Source organism: Sinohyriopsis cumingii, unplaced genomic scaffold, assembly GCF_028554795.1.
Source record: "Sinohyriopsis cumingii isolate HCF-2022 unplaced genomic scaffold, ASM2855479v2 utg000622l, whole genome shotgun sequence".
Lineage (NCBI taxonomy): Eukaryota > Metazoa > Mollusca > Bivalvia > Unionida > Unionidae > Sinohyriopsis > Sinohyriopsis cumingii.
In genome coordinates this window covers 154,375-173,404 of record NW_028315918.1, presented here as the reverse complement: position 1 = coordinate 173,404, position 19,030 = coordinate 154,375, and the positions used below count along the sequence as shown (strand labels likewise).

At 35.5% G+C, this 19,030-nt stretch overlaps 1 protein-coding gene across 6 annotated transcripts in view; it reads right to left on the bottom strand.

Moving 5' to 3' along the window:
* The window catches only part of LOC149773632 (uncharacterized), a 122,700-nt gene that overhangs the window by 23,348 nt on the left and 80,322 nt on the right, over nt 1-19,030 (bottom strand). For 5 of the 6 annotated variants that reach the window (XM_089946084.1, XM_089946085.1, XM_089946087.1 and 2 more), the window contains 6 exons: nt 18,541-18,725; nt 16,198-16,338; nt 8,805-9,002; nt 6,254-6,494; nt 4,126-5,386; nt 1,228-2,009 (listed from right to left, as the gene is read on the bottom strand). In XM_089946084.1, coding sequence (XP_089802210.1) covers nt 1,228-2,009; nt 4,126-5,386; nt 6,254-6,494; nt 8,805-9,002; nt 16,198-16,338; nt 18,541-18,725 — 2,808 coding nt within the window. The remainder of the gene's footprint in view (nt 1-1,227; nt 2,010-4,125; nt 5,387-6,253; nt 6,495-8,804; nt 9,003-16,197; nt 16,339-18,540; nt 18,726-19,030) is intronic. The other variant, XM_089946086.1, reaches the window with a different exon arrangement.

Sequence of the window (19,030 nt, the reverse complement as noted above, 5' to 3'; positions counted from 1 at the left end):
TCAAGATTAAAGCAAGAATAATAATTTAACTTCCATACTGAGCCAAAATGAATATGTCCTGCTATAAAAATTTCCTTATATGACAATTGTACATGAAGACCAAAATTACAAAACGTGTACTTAAGTGATTCCACTGTAAAATATAAAAAAATCAGACAATTATTATTGACAGACAGATGATGCACAACTGACACAGGGCCACACACCTAAGATCACTTTATCTTACAGCCAGGTTGGTTAAATAGAGGAATATTTCAAAAAGATAACATTAGTAATTTAAACTGGTGTTTGGTTAAAACAGCCTTCCTATGGTCGTCTTACCCAACATGTGACACAATGAATTCAGTAAAAAGACATGGCAGTCACCAAATGATGATACCTTGCATATATATTTTAGATTTTATTATTTTTTCATCAAGGTCTCATCCTCACTGGCTACATTTGGTTCTTTATTTAACTTTCATAAAAGAATTATAATTGGACATGACAAGCATTTCTGTTATTTAAATATACCAGTGATCATGCAAACTTTTAACCAACCCAAAAATCATTATCTGACTAAAGTGACCATAATCTGATGTTGTTGTAGGGTTTAACACCATTTTTCATTAATGGTGAGCGCTTTAGACCACTCAGCCACTAAGGGCCCCGGTACATTCTGAGGTTATAAAATGGAATTGTTGGCATCTCTGCACTTGCTGTTCTATTTATGTGAACAACTTAAACCTTGATCTGCTGGCATATTATGTAAAATCTGGGTCTATGCTATTTACAGCAGACTGCACATTTGTTTTAAGTGTGCGTCATTTTACTTTAAAACCAGGCAAGTTCATCAATCATCTCTTCAATTCACACACCAAGTTATTTTGCATACAAATGGAAATAGGTAAATAAATAAAAAAATCAAACCCGTTGCTAAGGTCACCAGCATGGGGCCTGCAATCTGCTAAAAGCCAAGATACATGGAGTCCCATTTTCTTTAGCATATTTTATTTTCAAGATACATATGTAAGATAGAATTTCTTGAAAAGAAGCAGAAAAATTATCTTTCAATGAGTCTTCTATTTACAAAAGTTACAAGACATTCCTATTAGACGAGGAAAGATCATTCAGAATAACATTTAAAATAGGTTTGCCGTAGTATTATTTTCTCATTGATACTTCCCATAAATGACCTACAAAGAAGTCAAGAAAATAAATAAAATCAGGCATTATCAAGATAATTACCTGGAGTCATGTATCCATCCCTGCGCTCAGGCTCAGGGTAACGCTTACTGGGTGTACTGTACATACTTCCTGGGCCAGACATTTCACGATTCATGGGAGGCATTCCTTTCTGTGGATATGGCCCAGGCTGGTTCGCATAACCCTGATACTGATCCTGGTTCATCATAGGTCTAGCATAGGTGGGTCCCTGATTGCCATAGTTGGGTGGACCGACAAACTGGTCAGCTGCTCCCGATGTTCCCATACCCGGTTGCTGGTTGTAGTGTGGATTAAAATGCTGCTGTTGTGGGTCACCTTCCACCATATGTGGGGACTGCTGAGGACTCATCATGCCACCCTGAATGGATTGAGAAGCTGGTGGGTGGCCAGGCACAGATTGAGAATATGGTGCTTGGCCAGGTATCGACTGCGAATAGGGTGGGTGTCCTCCCGGCATGGACTGTGAATATGGCTGCTGTCCTGGAAGAGACTGGGAATACTGTGGCTGTCCTTGTATGGACTGCGAGTACTGTGACTGACTGGACATGGATTGAGAGTATGGTGCCTGACTTGGCATAGCCGGTGAGAATGATTGCTGGGCTGGCATTAACTGGGAATATGGTGGCTGTGACTGCATGGACTGTGAATATTGTGGCTGTGATGTCACAGACTGAGAGTATGGTGGCTGTGGTTGTTGTTGCATGGCCTGTGGTTGTGATGGTGGCTGCTGTTGTTGTGAAGTGGGTGTTAAAGAAGGCTGCTGCATGGACTGGGTGGCATTTGGAGATACAGACTGTTCAAATCTGAAATAAAAAGCAATAAAAAATAAACTGATACCTCTTAAAAGGCTCATTTAAGGGAAGTTACCATAACCTTTAGCGGTGGTGGCATTATGTACCCCTCACATGAAGCAGTCTCTTATAAGGCTGACTTTTCATTTCAAAGGGGTAACCTTGTAACAGATGGAAGACAGTGCAATGTAATACATCTTTCCTAGATACCACTGTTCTAATACTTTGCAAAATCTTAACACTGTTGACAAAAATTAATGCCCAATATCACTATCTATTAATTCACACAGCACAAAGAATCCAGTAATCATTGAATTGTCAAATCTGAAGCTTAGCACATCATTTTATTTAAAAATTTAAGTTCTCAATAAAAATTTAATCACTGTATTATGTAGTAATATTTGGTTCACAAAGAAAAATTCATACAAATTGGCTATAAAAAAGATGTTATAGTTACATTTTTTGCATTGTATAATAAAACTAGTGAAAGACCATCTGGCTGATTTAAGTTCGATTAAGCAAAGCACCTTTAATGTTCTTATGTCTTATAAATTAAACAGAGCCTGGGTTGTGAGTGGGCACTGAAATGATGAACAAACAATAATCAAATGACCCAAGGTCAAAGGTAGTTGTAGCTTGAGGATTCAATATAAATAATCACAGAAAGTCTGCAAATTTAAAATCTGATCAAATATAACCTGCTTCAAATGCCAGTAAGAGACAGCAGGCTTCAAATAACTGATGCAAATCAATGCAGCATTTGTTCCTGTATTACAAGTATCTAAATGTAAACAGCATACACCAAAAAATCTGCCAGCCTATACAGAAGATCTTAAATGGGTAATGATTTAATATTAAATTTATGAAAAGAGTTGAATGTCCAGATTTTGTCCACCAAGGATTGCAAAAGCTGGACATTATTCAACAAGTTTCATAAATTTAATCCTAAAACATAACATATCATCTAGTTTTAATCTAATGAAACTTGTTTTGATAAAAAGAGCAAATTATATTGTTCATTCTGATGCGGTCTCTGCACCTTTCATTTGTTATACATACAAGATAGTCTCAGATGCAGTTCTACAACCACTAGCAGATTTTTTAAAAAAAAGAAGCAAGTGTCCTTCCAAATAAACAAAACATTTTACAAAGACAAATCATTTTTCAACACAGAATATCCAATGGATGTGATGTCACAGTTTAATACCAGTAGGGGCAGTCAATACATGTTAATAATAAAGTGTGCGAGTTTCAATACTAAACATTCCATTGTTGGGATAGTCATATAAAAGGATGGTTACTGGATGCAAAAAGTCTCTAGAATGTATTTGTGACAGTGATATTTGCATTTTTCGATTGGAACAGTAGACAACAGAAGACAAAAATTTAATCTGATTAAGCTATTTTACTGTGAAAATTTTATGTGGTTGGATAATGTTCCATCAATTGGGAGACCAGTTTATGTCTACATTCTTTCATGAATAGAGTTAAGTTTATTTACTTCTACAAGTCGACATTTAAACCATGCTTGTATTGTATATAGGGCAGATTCCATGTTACTGGTATGCCTCCAACCCAACTATCACATCCATTGTCAACTGACCAATACCATTCATTTTATTTGTTGATGTTCCTGTCTTGGGGTTTTACACCATTTTTCAGAGCATGAGGTACAATACATCTGTGGGGTAAATTGGCCTTATTCAGACAGATGTTACCTTTTTTCCCCTCCAATTCCATTTTGGGAATTTATTCGAAAAATGGATGTCAAAATAGTGATAGTAATAGTAAAAACAAAAATTCCAAAATGTGCGGATAGGAAAATTGTTCCATTATCGCAGCCAATCAGTAAAGAGAATACTGCACAAGAATTTTATGGGTTTATTTCGACAAATCAGAATCACATAAAATAATATGTTAACATGCTGTAATATAAAAAATATTACACTGCACACACTATAGGTAAAGTGTACCAACTATGTGTTATTATTGCTTATGTGACAACAGATCTATTTCTGTGCAGCAAGTTAGTGCCCAACTTTCTCAAGGGTAAAAAAAAGGCTGTATCATCCATAAAAAGATATACCCATGTCTCAACACAGGAAAGACAAATATATTTATACTCTACCTTTCTGCCCTGAACTGGTCCCCAAAAGGAAACTGTCTTCCAGAGCTTATGGTTGATGTTGTTGTTGTTGCTGCTGTAGTTGAAAATGGACTTGACCCAAACGCGTCAGCAGACTGACTTCTCGGTGGGAATGATTGAGGGGTAGATATAGCACCATCAGAACCAAGTGAAACTGAATCTGCTTGACTGGGTGGTCGACTACTTGTGGAATCCTCATTTGGGCCACTCATGTTTGATTGGGCTATGGAATAATTTGGCATACTATTGGTGTTGGTGGGGCTACAACTTCTGTAAGTATTACCGGACATTGTGCTCTGGGGTAGCATGCTGGAATATGGTGGCATGTGTCCGCCAGGCAGGTTACTCTGCCTCATATATTGAGCACCTGCAGGTTCATCAGCAAAGGGATCTAGACAACTTATACTATCAGAAGTTTTCATTCTTCCACTGTTTATCATTCCACTATTGTTTGGTCCCATCAATGGTCCAGACTGACTCATACCACTATTCATTCCTGCTGTGTTTGGCGTATTCATTCCATTTCCAATCATGCTGTTTGGTGGGTTCATCCCACCTCCCATCATTCCATTTGGGGGGTTCATATTCATATTATTTCCCATCATAGTGTTTGGTGAGTTCACACTATTTCCCATCATACTATTTGGTGGGTTAATACTGTTTCCCATTATACTATTTGGTGGGTTCATATTGTTTCCCATCATACTGTTTGGACCATTCATTCCTCCCATCATGTTGTTCGATTGACCAATACTGTTACCCATCATGCTGTTGGGTGGATTCATGCTGTTTCCAATCATACCACTGGACTGTGGTGGCATATTTCCCATCATGCTGTTAGGTCCTCCGCTCATAGTATTTCCTATCAATCCTCCTTGTGGGCCCATACTGTTTGGCATCATTCCAGGATGACCACTCATGTATCCACCACCACCTATCATCCCGCTCTGTGGCTGCATATTTCCCATCATTCCTCCATGCATTCCAGCATGCCCCTGAGGCATCCCCATATGGGGCATGCCTGGGCCACCAGGCCCCATGGCATTTGGGTTCATCATGGGGCCATGTGGGCCCATATTTCCCATCATGTGATTTGGTATCATTCCTGGTCCCATGTGGCCCAAGGAAGGGTCATTTTGCATGTACTGGTTTGGGCCCATGCCAGGGTAACCATCCATACCTTGCTGGCTGTTACTGTTTGAGGCGCTGGGAGGGCGGAATGCATCTTGAGAACCTTGAGAACCTGTTAATGGACAAATTATTATTTTAGGTTCATTACAATGCATCTATGGAAAATACTACATTAGGTTATTAATAGCAGGGACTAACACAAAAGGTTGCCCGTGACAGTTCAGGACAAGAGAAAATAAGACTATCTGAAGAGACAACCGACTTTGAGGTGTTATTGATAAGCATAATATGACAAGAATTTTGCAGAAATTCGTAGCTAAAATAGAATCGACACAGATCAAGATTTTTAAAAGTCAATTTTCACATACCCTAGGTTACTAAAATATATTATCAAATTCTTGTGAAAATATCCCCATCTTGAAAATAATGGCAAACCACAATAAAACCAAGTAGCTTAATCTGATCCTTTCCAATTTGATTCTTGCTTGTATACCAAATTTGTGGCAGATCTATTTTGATTTCGTAGCAATGAAACATCACAAGAAGCATCCTAATGAAAACCATGTTGTCTATATGACCATTCAATTTCCACTAGCAGCAATAACACAATTTTCCAGGTGACCACCATACTGGGGGACAGACTGACACCATTTCCATCAAAAACCAACTAAACTTTATGAGAGGTCTTCCAATGAAAACCAATGCCGACACAACTTTCTGATTAGAATAAGCTGTGATAGAGATTTTCAAGATGACTGCCATGGTGGCCATCAGCATAATTCTCATTTAGAACCCACTGTACGTTGGGATTAATGCATGTGAGTTTAGTTTTATGGCAGTCTTTCAATCTTAGCATATAAAGTGATAGCAAACATGTGCTAAGGATGACAGATCATGGACAATAAAAGATCCCATAAGCTATTCAGGTTAATGACCAGTGAAACTATGAGCACAATTTTTCCATTTTGTCATTTCATACCTGGTGATGGTGCTCTTCCTGGAGAGGGTGCCCTGTTTCTCTGTTTTTGTTCTCGTTTCTGTTGAAGTTGAGCTTCCATCTGGGCCAAGATTGGGGCAGGATCCATCCCTCCCCTGTCAAAACGACACTCAAATGCAAACATGTACTTGATGTAGTTCTTTTTTAAAGTAAATGCAGCACTTGCAGAACAACCTACATTTACTAGACCACAGATTTCTTTCCACTTCTTGGCTTTGGTAACCTGCAAAAAATGATAGGAATATATATTTACTAGACTTCTTTCTATTTCTACAAGAAAAATCATTCTAATAAAGACATTACTTCATGAAATTTAAATTTAAATTAGTACCTTTACAGAAAATAATCTACCTTAAGGCCCTCAATGATGTCTAACTATAAAGAGTGCAATCAACCAATCACTAGCCATTTTATACACAGACACAAACACGAATTGCAAACCAAGAAAGGGAGGCGATGAATTGGCCCTAAGCTAAAATGATTTCAGCCATTATACTTTAAGATTCTTCAATGGGGGATATTTTTTCATATAAAAGCCTCTCGACCCCACCTACCAACATACTGAAATTTGTCTTTAAATAGTTATTTTCTTTGCTTTTCAAGTCAGCTGTTTTTTTGTGCTCTTTATTTCTCATGAAATTAAAAACTAATTTGATTTAATGTATTTTTCAGATATTTCCTGAAAACTAGGTTTGATAAAGCTAATTTGTACTTGTTTGTATCACAATCAATCAAAGACTTTTAAAGACCTCAGGGTAATCTGCTCGATTTTCCCAAACTTAAAAGGCCTTGAAAATGCTACCTCATTTTTCCCATACTGTCATGGACCTTCAGAGACCGTAAGAACACCGATAAGAATAAGAGAAGACCAGCCTGGACAAACGAAGAAGAGGGCCTTGGTGCCCACGTTGTTTGAATTGTTAAGAAAAGAAAAGATGTATTGCATTGGTACAAGTAATTAGAGCGAGAATAAATTCTGCGAAATGTTTGATGAAATTTTTAAAAACCATTCATATAGGTGAAGTTGAACAGATTTTCAAGATGGCAACCATGGTGGCCATTTTAGATGTCAGATCAACACCATTTTCATTCAGAACCATGTCAATATAACAACTGAATCAGGAGAAGTGGTGATTATATGATCTTCACATTAGCCACCATAGTAGATGTCCAAGGGGCACCATTTTCACATAAGATAATCTAGACCTCAGAATGAATGTGGGTCAATAAAGGTTCACAGCAATTCTTCAAGTAGTTAAAGAGAAAAGCAATAAGAAACTTGTGCTAATGGAATGCCAGTAAATAAGCTCTTGTCATTGACCATAGCTGCCAAACCCAGAGTACAAAAAGTACTGACTGCCTATGACAAAAATACTAATAAAATTGTAATGCATAAGGAACTATTTACAATATCTACAACCATCAGTAAAGTAGGACAGTACCTTACTTAATTATTTTATGTCAAAGATGCAGGTGTTGCACTTTCTGAATGGGCACCTTGTTCCATTCGGGTGCCCATTTAGAAGATGCAAGAGTGCATCACACACTCAGACACAGACTGTTTATATGAGCCTTTTCCACACCTAGCTTTTTATATAAAAAATCAATATCAAATCCAATAAACCATCTTTCATAGATGATCTGAATTCTGTGATTTTCTTACTGTTTTTGTTTTTTCACATGAGTAATCCTTTGTGATTTTACTGTCTGGGAAACGTGTGCGAAATAAATAACACTAGTAAGCGAATGATGAAGGTTCATTTCTAAAATTTTGATCGAATTAAATCAAGGTTATCTCTGTTTTTTTAATGTCATAAGTTTAGGCTGAGTTGTTAATGATGAAGCAGCATGTTTATTAGCTTTTTTCATGCTCTTGTATTTCCCGAGTGCTTCCATTCTCAACAGCAAAATCACATTACACAATCTGCAAAATGTAACGTTTTCTTCTTGAATAGATCGTTTCACAAATCTAAACAAGACAGCACATTATCTTTCCATTTCTGTTTTCTTGTCTTTCCTGGAGAAAATTCTGAATATTACTCTTTCCTATTCAACATAATTAGAATATGAATATTAAGAAGATAAGATACAGTGATAGCATCAACTGTTTGCAAAATCCAATATGGCGGATAAAGACCAGCATGGTAGCCTCGATTTCGAATTCCTATATACGTGCAAAACATTTCTATCAAAACGGAATAAAGTGCCCATTCAAAATTGAAAATTGCAAGGAAATATTTTACTATTTATCTAAATTAAAAAACGTATTTTCTGCAAGAAAAACATGCGCCCGTATTCAGGTCAAAGATACGAGACAAATATGGACAAAATGGGACACTTGGCAGCTATGTATGACCAGTAAAATCTGGCTTGGATTTTAGACAGTGACAACTATTTGCAAATTTTGAGCCACAATATATGTTCACATTAGAAAGACAAAGCACATGTTGAAGAGGCAGGTCCGTATGTATATACATGTATTTTATGTAGGTGTGTATATCTGTATGTGTGTGACTTGCATCACTTTGCTTACCTCCATCATACCACCTCTGTCCTGTACAAACAGGTATAATCGGTAGAGATCCAGAGGTTGCTTACTAATACTAGGCATGCCGGTAATGGGTGCTCCTTTCTCATCTAGGAATGCAAACAGTCGGTCTAAAAATGGTTTCCTGCCTGGTTCATTTCCCATCTCATACAATCGTAGATAATCATTATTATTTGCCTTTTGCTGTAAAGTAGATTTTAAATATATTAAAAAAATCTGCAGCACACCAGCATAAAATATAATAAAATTCAAATACATGTATATATTGAAAAGAAACTTTTAGATATATACAATATATATCTTCCACATTCTGCAAACTGTACCCATATTATAAAACATGTTTTTCTATTCTACAATAAATCAGAACATCATGAAAAAGTTACTGATTTTTATGACAAAATATCTTTCTTGAAATTCATAAACTCGAAAATGTACATGCTTCATCATTACAAGGACATCACAGGATTATGTACAAGGCAATGTACTGTTTCTAGAACTTGCATTACTGTCTCATTTATAATATATAATAAACGCCGTAAAGTATATGCAAAAACTTATTTATACCACAAAACAAAATAAATGTTTTTGATGAGATTGGCATGCACTTTGTTTTAAGTGTTTCTGTTAGTATGTGTTTTGATATGCAGTTCTATGTGATTTTTTCAGTAACCCTTTCAGTACCGAACAAATCTTGAAATTTTTGGCTTACACGTGTTGTGTTTGGATATTTGAATACCATAATTTACTTCACCAAATTATAAATGATAATGACTTAACATCAACACAGAACTGGCCTGAGAAAGAACTTCTAATTTTGGATAAAAAATTACAGGTGGACATTTTTGTTTATAAACTTGTTTTTTATTTTGTTTGACTTTAACCAAGTCAATATTTGACTGGTTCACTTCTCAAATCAATGAATTTTTATTTGACTGGTTCACCTCTAAAATCAATGAATTTTTATTTGACTGGCTCACCTCTAAAATCAATGAATTTTGATTTGACTGATTCAGCTCTAAAAATCAATGATTTTTTTTTTATTGGCTCACCTCTAAAATCAATGAATTTTTATTTGACTGGTTCACCTCTAAAATCAACGAATTTTGTTTGCTTAAAATACAGACCCTTCCCTCATCTAATCACTCAAGCTAGTTGGTACTAAAAGGGTTATGAACACTAAGATTAAGAATTTGCTGGTGAAAGAAAGCACCTATACCATGTGGAGTTCTTTAATGATGAGGCATGCCACAAAGATGTCACATATTTGCAAAGTGTTTATTGCATGAAAACTGGTATAGTCACCGCAATGCAGTACTATTAGAGAACGTCATTAAAATATATCAGTGTAAAGGACATTCTGAACAGTAAAAGCATCCTGAAATCAAAACGTTTTGTTAGTGATTTAATTTTTCAAGTTTTATAGAATGAAAGGAATCCATAAAAAGTGTCCAATAAGTCCTCAACTGGCCTGAAACAATATTTTTTAGTCCACTGAAACGTCACGATTTGCTATATCATCAAACATAAATATGAAATACCATTTATACAGGCATACAAGTCCAGACCGACTGCGCAGAAGCAGATCAACACATTCAAAATGTGTGGTAATTAATTCACATCTTGCCCATTTCAAAATGTGTGGTAATTAAGTCATATCTTACCCATTTCAAACTGCATGGTATTTAATTCACATCTTGCCCATTTCAAAATGTGCAATAATTAATTCACATTTTACGAATTTCAAAACTTGCAGTAATTTACATCTTGCCAATCTCAAATACTGAAAAGTATGCATCTTGAAACTGAGAATTTCATAATGCTTAATAGTTATTTCATCATGCACTTATAATACAGGAGTAAAAGACTGGAAACAGTTGGGTACTTGTGGCTATTGTAGCAGTTTATTACAAGAAAGGTCAATTCTGTGATAGGGAATATACCAAACTCCTATATGACTGGAGCTTAATTAATAATTGGGAAATCCTTCAGCTGTGAGTTTCTTAAGGTGATAATGGAGGACCAACATGACGTTACATGTTCATCAGCAAAACCACCACAGAAACATTTTAATATCATAACTGACTTGTCAATATCTCTCTAGCTATAGTAATTCTTAAGAATGGACAGGTGTCCTTTATATAAAGGTTAAAGTATTGATGAAAGGCCCCTTATGTTATCATTTATAATCTCATGTCCTTTATATGGGATTGTACACAAAAAGGCAGTTGCATTGTATATCAATATCTGAAACACTAGCTTACATAAATTTCTTCTCTGTTTAATTCATATCAATATTGGGTTGCCCAAAGAGAAAATTATTTTGCTGAAAAAACTCGTGTTTTGCTATGTCAGACATTCAAGTCAAAAAGTATGGATTATGATGCCCATGACCACACACTTATAAAATGTAGGATTAATGTTTGTTTCATGCTCTAATTCTCTCATACAGCAAAAGGTGCAATAAGAATAAGGTTTTCTTGCACATGTTTTTACGTCTTCAAAATATTCTATAACATTTTTAAAGAAAGTTACAAAAGAATATGGTATTTAATCTGAAAAGCATGGCAGAGTACCAGGAAAGTTGTCAATTTAGACTGCATGATAGCAATATTCACAGACAATTAAAAACAAATCATCAAAGTTAAGAGTTTTTATCTGTTGTTTGAAGGAAGCCTGTAGGATATTCATTCATGATGAAGCCAGAATTTATAAGGAATGTGTAACATTTGACATTCCAAGTAGATCACAATACCCAAATTTGTCCAACAGATCAGATGTTTTCCAAAACTGAATACCAAACATACTAAATTGACTGCAATATGAAAATCACTAAATTCTGAAGAAAAAAATCAAGCGTCACTTCCTTTTCTAAACTTATAAAGTCCTTTTATAGAAAAAAGAGGCTGAAGTGGTTCTGATATCACTCCCTTCAATCAGCAGGCTTATGTTGTATTGTAAGACAGCCCCATCTCTCAGTCATTTAAAGCTACTTTTTTCAAAGGGGTTTTCAGTTACTAATTTTGTCCTCCAAATGGTAAGAAAAAGCAACAAGTTGTGTGGATCTTGTTCATAAAATACAGCCAATATCATCAAACTCGTCCATCAGCTTGATGATACAAGTCTGATAAAAATCTGATGAGAAATATGTTTCACATCTAATCTGTAATGTCACTTATTTTTCTTCTTTTATTTCTTGCTGAATGTAACACAATCTCATTTATTCTATAATTATAACCTTTCACAAATTTTCAGTGATATTGAGGCAAATTAATGCAGATCAGGTAGGGACTGCCCCATCAGTGACGCTGTTGTCTGTTTTCACAAGAAATAGCAGCTTTCGTATCTGTGCATCACTACTTTGTCTGTCATGGAAACAATTTATACCATAATACAATCATTATGAGGTGAAAAGTGTCTTTTTAATACATAACAGTCCAAGCATGCTCATATTATATTTAACTTGGCTTATTTTACACCATTTTGTTTCACTAATTGCATATTCAGAATCCCAAAATATATACCGAATTGAGAAATGTTAAATCTTAAAATTCACAGAGTAAATCAGCTGGAAACTTGTTTATTAGTGAAAACAATTGAGTGAAATTTGTGAAAAGACTAATTCCCGCAAGTCAAAATAGAATGTGTACATTTCAGACCACTTGGAACTTGTGAAAAATAGTCACTGCAGCTTCAATGCATGTGGATGTCACTCATGATAATACTCTCAATTAACAATGCTTAAAATATAGATGCAAAATCACCTAGTAAATATGCATACATCAAAATAGCGACATAAAACTCGATGGATATCTTAATAATACAAACCTATTTAGCAAATTTCATGAAATATCTTTTAGAACTGAAATCACTTAAGTGTTGACAAACTCAGCCAGGTTAATGCAAGATCAGGTCATTGTAGGGATCTTGCTCGTAATTTGGTTTTACCCGATATCGTGAAGATTCAGTCCATTTATAAAGAATGATGAAAATCAGATTTCAAATATGGGTAACAGATAAAGGATCAGCTTGTTAGTTTTCCTCATTACTAAGCTCATCCATGATCCGGATGATAAAAGCTCATGTGCAAAGTTTAATCAAAACTGAATTAGAAATATAATCTGCAGAGTGGAAACAAGCTTAGCCCCATGGAAACAAGTTCAGCCCAGTGGAACAGGCTCAGTCCAATGGGAACAAGTTCAGCCCAATCAGATGCAAGAATGCCTTATTGTTACGATTAGATCTTGCTCATTATCAAACTCGTCCAATATCTCCATGATAAAAGCTTATATTCCAAGTTTGGTTAAAATTAGATCTGAAATATGGCCTCCTGAGTGGTGGCATACAATTGTTAATCGACTGAAGAACAACTGATGCAGTACCATTACATAAGCTCAATCAACCCTACAGTAATGTAGAATAATCTAATTTTAGACACAATAAAGTAAACACTTAAAAACAAGACATTCCAGTTTTCAAAATTTCTGCAAGTTTTATAATATGATCTGAATATGTTCTAATTACACAATTACTAGTGTAGATTTTTCTTTTGCATGCAGAATGCAAAGTGATTAATGTGTATATCATACAAGTTTTAGCAAGAATAATGAGTAAAGTAAAAGTTTTAGATTTTTCAGAAGAGATAAGGAACTGAAACTGAACATACAATGACATAGATGAAGGAAAAAAAGAAAGTGCAATAAATATGGTAACTTCAGACTTGCACCACCAACACAAGATTTCATTCACAATGAGCCATGTTAGACAACTTGTACGATAACCAGCAAGCAAGATAATGGTTTATTATTTTGGCATGAGAATAACAATGTCAAGACATACAAATGATGAAATGTCAGGTTGACATCAAGACACAGTGCAACAAAGACCTGAGGAGAGGGAAAACAGAACACAATACAGATCTCAGAACAATGTAGGCCACCAAGTATTTCCACAAACTAGAGATCACAATAAAGGGCATTAACTCCATCACCAGAACTAAATATTTAAATTATTATTTAAATAACTGAAACCACCACCATGTTTTAAAGTGTGTTGATTAAATAAGCAACTTACAAAATAAAACTGCAAATATCACAACAAAAACTAATAAAAGACGATACAGCTCTCCCTTGATATAACATGGTACCTAGGCTCCATAAATGCTGACCATGTTATGTATTGAACTGCCATAAAAGGAGGAAAATATATTGTGAAAAGGGGTTACTATTGTCGGAAACAAAACAAGACTATATACTCACAAAGAAAAATCAGACAAATCCATGTTATCAAACTGGTCAGTTAATCACAATTACAGAATGACTACCAACTAAAACTTTGTGCTGTTCTTAAATTCAGACCTAATATGTATTTGGTATGTTTAGATCACAATCAAGTTATCATTCAAAACAGTGCACCTTGTTTTCACAAATATCTCATCTGATGTTCATTATAAATTTAGTCTAGTCTAGATCTGGTTGAAATTCAATCAGAAAACATCACTTTTTCCAACTATAACTTTGCTTTACCAACAGTACCTGCACAATGCAAGAATCATATTTATATTTAAAGTTCCAATGACCTAGTGATCTTTCTCAGATCTCATATACGAAACAATCTATTCATGTGGCACTGATGGAATTTCTGGATCCAACAGACATGCTGCTAAGCTTTATGGCATTACGATTCCAGTAGCACAATCAGTACACTAATTAGGAAGACACTAACCGTCTTGCAATTAAGAGCACACCTGCCAGTCCACATTATTGGTAGCCTTAGAGTGAATCAGCTGCGTGTATTGAAAGTCTACATCTCAAATCTGTGCAAATGAGTCTGAATTGAAAATACTTAAAGTTTTGGGGTGCATTATAGCATTGGGCGACAGATTACTAAACACAAGCTAAATAAAAAACCTTTTCAAAAATGGTTTTACTTTGCAGGAGTTTAAAATCTTATTTTAAGCTGCTTGTAGGTTATACATTACAGCTAGGATTATTCAGTGGAGGAAGAACCCAGGAAGATCACCAGAAGATTCAATGACCCACGGGAATCTACTGGCATGCTTTCTCACATGTCAACATTGGTCAAGGTTTGATTCACAGGTGAGATGTACGAGTGATCCGTAAAGGCAAAGTGCCTTACACCACTTGGCCACCCTGGGCCCCTCTACTCTACTTGACAGAAAATCAGTTAAGTTCAAGACGTGCTAATCAACATGCCATTGGGACACATGGGTTGCTGCACGTACTGTTTCTGATCTTATGAAGGATTACCCGATACATGCTCAGCAAGAGTCCTTGACAGAGTAGTCATTTCTACTGTCCGAAATAAATTTCCAGGAATTCAAGATAAGACCATTTCTTCATTTTAACTGTTGAATGCTGAAACTATCTCATTCTCAAGTAAAAAGGTTTTCAAATCAGCCGATGTATTGGATGCAAGATCAACACCAATTTAATTTACGACAAACCCAATACCATTTTTAGTGTTTTGGGGGAAAACACCATGCCAATGTGAGTACATTCAGGAAAATTAATAGCAAGATCTTCAACATGACCACAAAGGTGGCCATTTTGGATGTCAGATCAACATCATATTCCTTCATGACATCACAGGTCTTACAGTGAAAACCCCATCACTGATATGACTCTCCATTTAGTGGAGTAGCAACAAAAAAATTTTCAAGATGGCTGCCATGCTGGGTCAGATTGGCACCATTATCATCTAAGACCAACTGGATATAACAATTATTCTTCTTGTGAAAATTTGATGTCAATATCACATCCATTAATTTTATTAACTGACCTGACAATTTTGCACCTTTGATTGGGGCTGTTTTGAGTGTTCTAATGCAAGTATGGACTACAAACAGCTGACACTGGTCAAATACAACAGTAAACTAATCAGAGAAAAAGGCAATGTGGATCAACAAATTTCAGAGATGCAAAATGGGAATAAAAGTTTTCTTAATAAATTAAGGTAATGAATATTTAAAAAAAAATGTTTACATGGTTCATTGCTTGACTGCATTATATAATCAAAGGTGTTATAACAAAGGAGAACTGTAATTGAAGACAATACTGAAAAGGTAGAATTTCTTCCTAATAAACTATTTTAATTTAATAGCAATGTAACATTAATATAATACATATGAAGCAAAAGTGATTCTACTCTTCCCATAGATAAATACTGGTGACTTGAGCCAGTGCCCCTTCACATGATAACCAAGATACCAACAGTCAACAGTAAACTAGAACCATAACAATATTAACACCAGTCCCACAGCGTTGGCGATAATTGCGGGCAAAGTGCAGACTATAGAGAATATATATTGTACCAGATGCGATTGCGGTGAGAGCAGCCAAGTGGTCGAAAATTCACTTACAGCAGCGCTATTAGATCCTGGCCAACCAGGACTGCTGAGATTTGTATCTAAGTCCTCATGAACTGATGATGAAATACTGACCCCACCAGGCGAAGGAGCAACGAAGCTTGAAGGAGTGGGTGGGTGTGACAATGCACCCTCCTAAAATGAAGGCATTGAAAGACTCTTACCTATGTTCTGCTTCAGTCAGAGTTCATTTTTTTAAATGCAAAATATTTAAGCTTTTAAGCTTTTTTCCTTCATGCAGATATTTTGCAAACACTGCACATTTGACTACCATTTCAAAACAACAAAACATTCAAGACAATTATTCTACCTAAATGTATATCAACATGTTATTTTAATTCCAGTTTTTGCACCCTGAGCATAGAACCTTGGGTTTCCCACATTTTTTGTCTCATTTACCCACCCCCCAACTTTCACTCTTTTACATCCCATGGGTGCACTGTCTTGTTCGAGAGAAGAAGAAAAAATCGGCTTGCTATTTCTCCATGTCAATTTTGGTTCCTGCAATGAGCAATATTGCTAAAATTGTTAAGATGGCAGTTAATTTACAATTTAAAACATTATTGGCACTCAAAACATTCAACCTGCCATTGTTGCACATTTTGAAGGCTGAATTAACGCCAAAAAGGATTATATATCTGGGGCAAAAAACTTGCAGAAATACCAAATCAGCATTTATTCATTACATTTTTTAAAATAAAATTTAAGTCAGAAAAAAACACGAATTCAGAATGGAGGAAACATAAAATAAATTATGGCAGAAAAGGAGTGAACATTAAAGTTAAATGAGTGCAAGATCTGAAGCTCAGAACTCCACAATTCCTTTTCAGGTCAAATAGATATTCAAACATAATATTTTTGTTTTTGAGCACTTGATAAATGTTTGCAAATTTAATAATGGTGTCTTAGGAAATAACATAACAGTGCAGATGACAATAGTTATGGTGGCAAGACTGTCAAAGTTCCAAAATTCAGAGACATCTGAAAAAAAATGTTATAATCAGAATCTAATCAGGTGATCTACACATGTATACAAATATGATATTAAGTTTTATCTGTTGAGCTGATGTGGTCTGCATAATTGTGCTAGCAAAGTTTTCATAAAAACTAAAAAAAAGGTACACAAAATCAAAAGGAAAAAACCCCGTTTTTTAACATTTAAAATTGCTTTAATGATGATAACATATAAGGTCATTTACACGTGAATATAAAAATGCCAGTAAAGTTTTGTCTTTAACTCGTGAAGTCTTTGCTTAATTGAGCTAACCTTTTTCGTTAATAAAACACTTAAACCACTTAAATTAGCAACCTGTTTTTTTATGAGTACCCTTTTCAGGCCAATGTCCTATATGGGTACCCCTTTCTGGTCAATGTCCTATATGGGTACCCCTTTCTGGCCAATGTCCTTTATGGGTACCCTTCTCAGACCAATGTCCTTTATGGATACCCCTTTTCAGACCAATGTCCTTTATAGGTACCCTTTTCAGACCAATGTCCTTTATGGATACCCCCTTTCAGGCCAAAGTCTATTGTTGGTACCCCTTTTCAGCCATCTTCTTGAAACAATTATTCTTATACATTCAGCAATAAGGAACTTTCTGCTGTCAGGGCTCCACATCATCATTTTACAAACTATCGTCAGGCCTCTAAGTCATCATTTTTACTTTCTACTGTCAGGCCCGAGTCATCATTAATGCCAGACCTACAAGTTATCATTTTTACTTTCTATTGTCAGACCTCCAAATCATATTTTTATTTTCTATTGGCAGGCCTCTAAATCACAATTTCGATTTTCCACTGAGTCTTCCAAGTCATAATTTAGTTTACATACAAAATAATGTAAAAAAAAAAATGAAGAGCTAGTACTACCAATACCACAGATTTAGGTACCTGACACAACTTTCTCAGTATTAATAATATAATGTACTGAAATAATTAAGCCTATGTAATCCAATATTGCTACTTCTTTCCCCTAAGGTCTTGAGTTCATCTATTATGACAAATCATTCTATGTCCTCCTTATTCTTTTCAAAGAAAACAAAGATGTGTAAAAAAAAAACAAAAAAACAAGTCATGTGATTCTAACACATCACTTTATAAGGATTTTTTTAACAAAGTTGCCAAGGAAAAATTATAGGGATCAGAAATACTGGAATCATACTGGAGTCGACAAAAAAAATAGATGGGGACAAATCGGAGTCTTGTATTTGTCCCAGAAAACCAATTCTTCTGTGTCAAGAGAACACCATACTTGGATAACAATGTACCAGTTAAGAACAGAACATGTCCTTTTAATAATTATGACCTCCCCTGACAATCAGAAGTGAATTACCATACCTTTTTCTTCTTTTCTGGTGGTTCCTCCATGGTAGGCATGGGGGCCATGGGGGGTATACAATTAGGAACAGGTGGAGCTGGAATGTTCTCTAGCTGGCTGCTGTCATTGCTGTTACCAGCTTCAGCTTCTGTTGATATACTTGTTACAGGACTTGTAATACTCTGTGTCACTGTAGTGGATAGATCTGCAATGCAAGACAATAACAAAATGTTAGAATTCTGTTTATGTTCTTAAGACAAACTATCATGGAGCCACTAAAAATGACCAATAATTATTGCTAACACAGTTGCTGCAACTGCTGGTTACTTAAACATGTCAATTTTATGTTAACTTAGCAACCATTTCCAAGCAAATCATTGGTGTAGGTGGTCTTTTCTGCCCAAGCAGATCCTTGGGGTTGCGATTAAACTAGCCCAAGTATTTATACTCCTGATGGCACAAGAGTGTTATTGACCTTGCTGGTTCCCCATTTCAGAAATTCTTCTCATA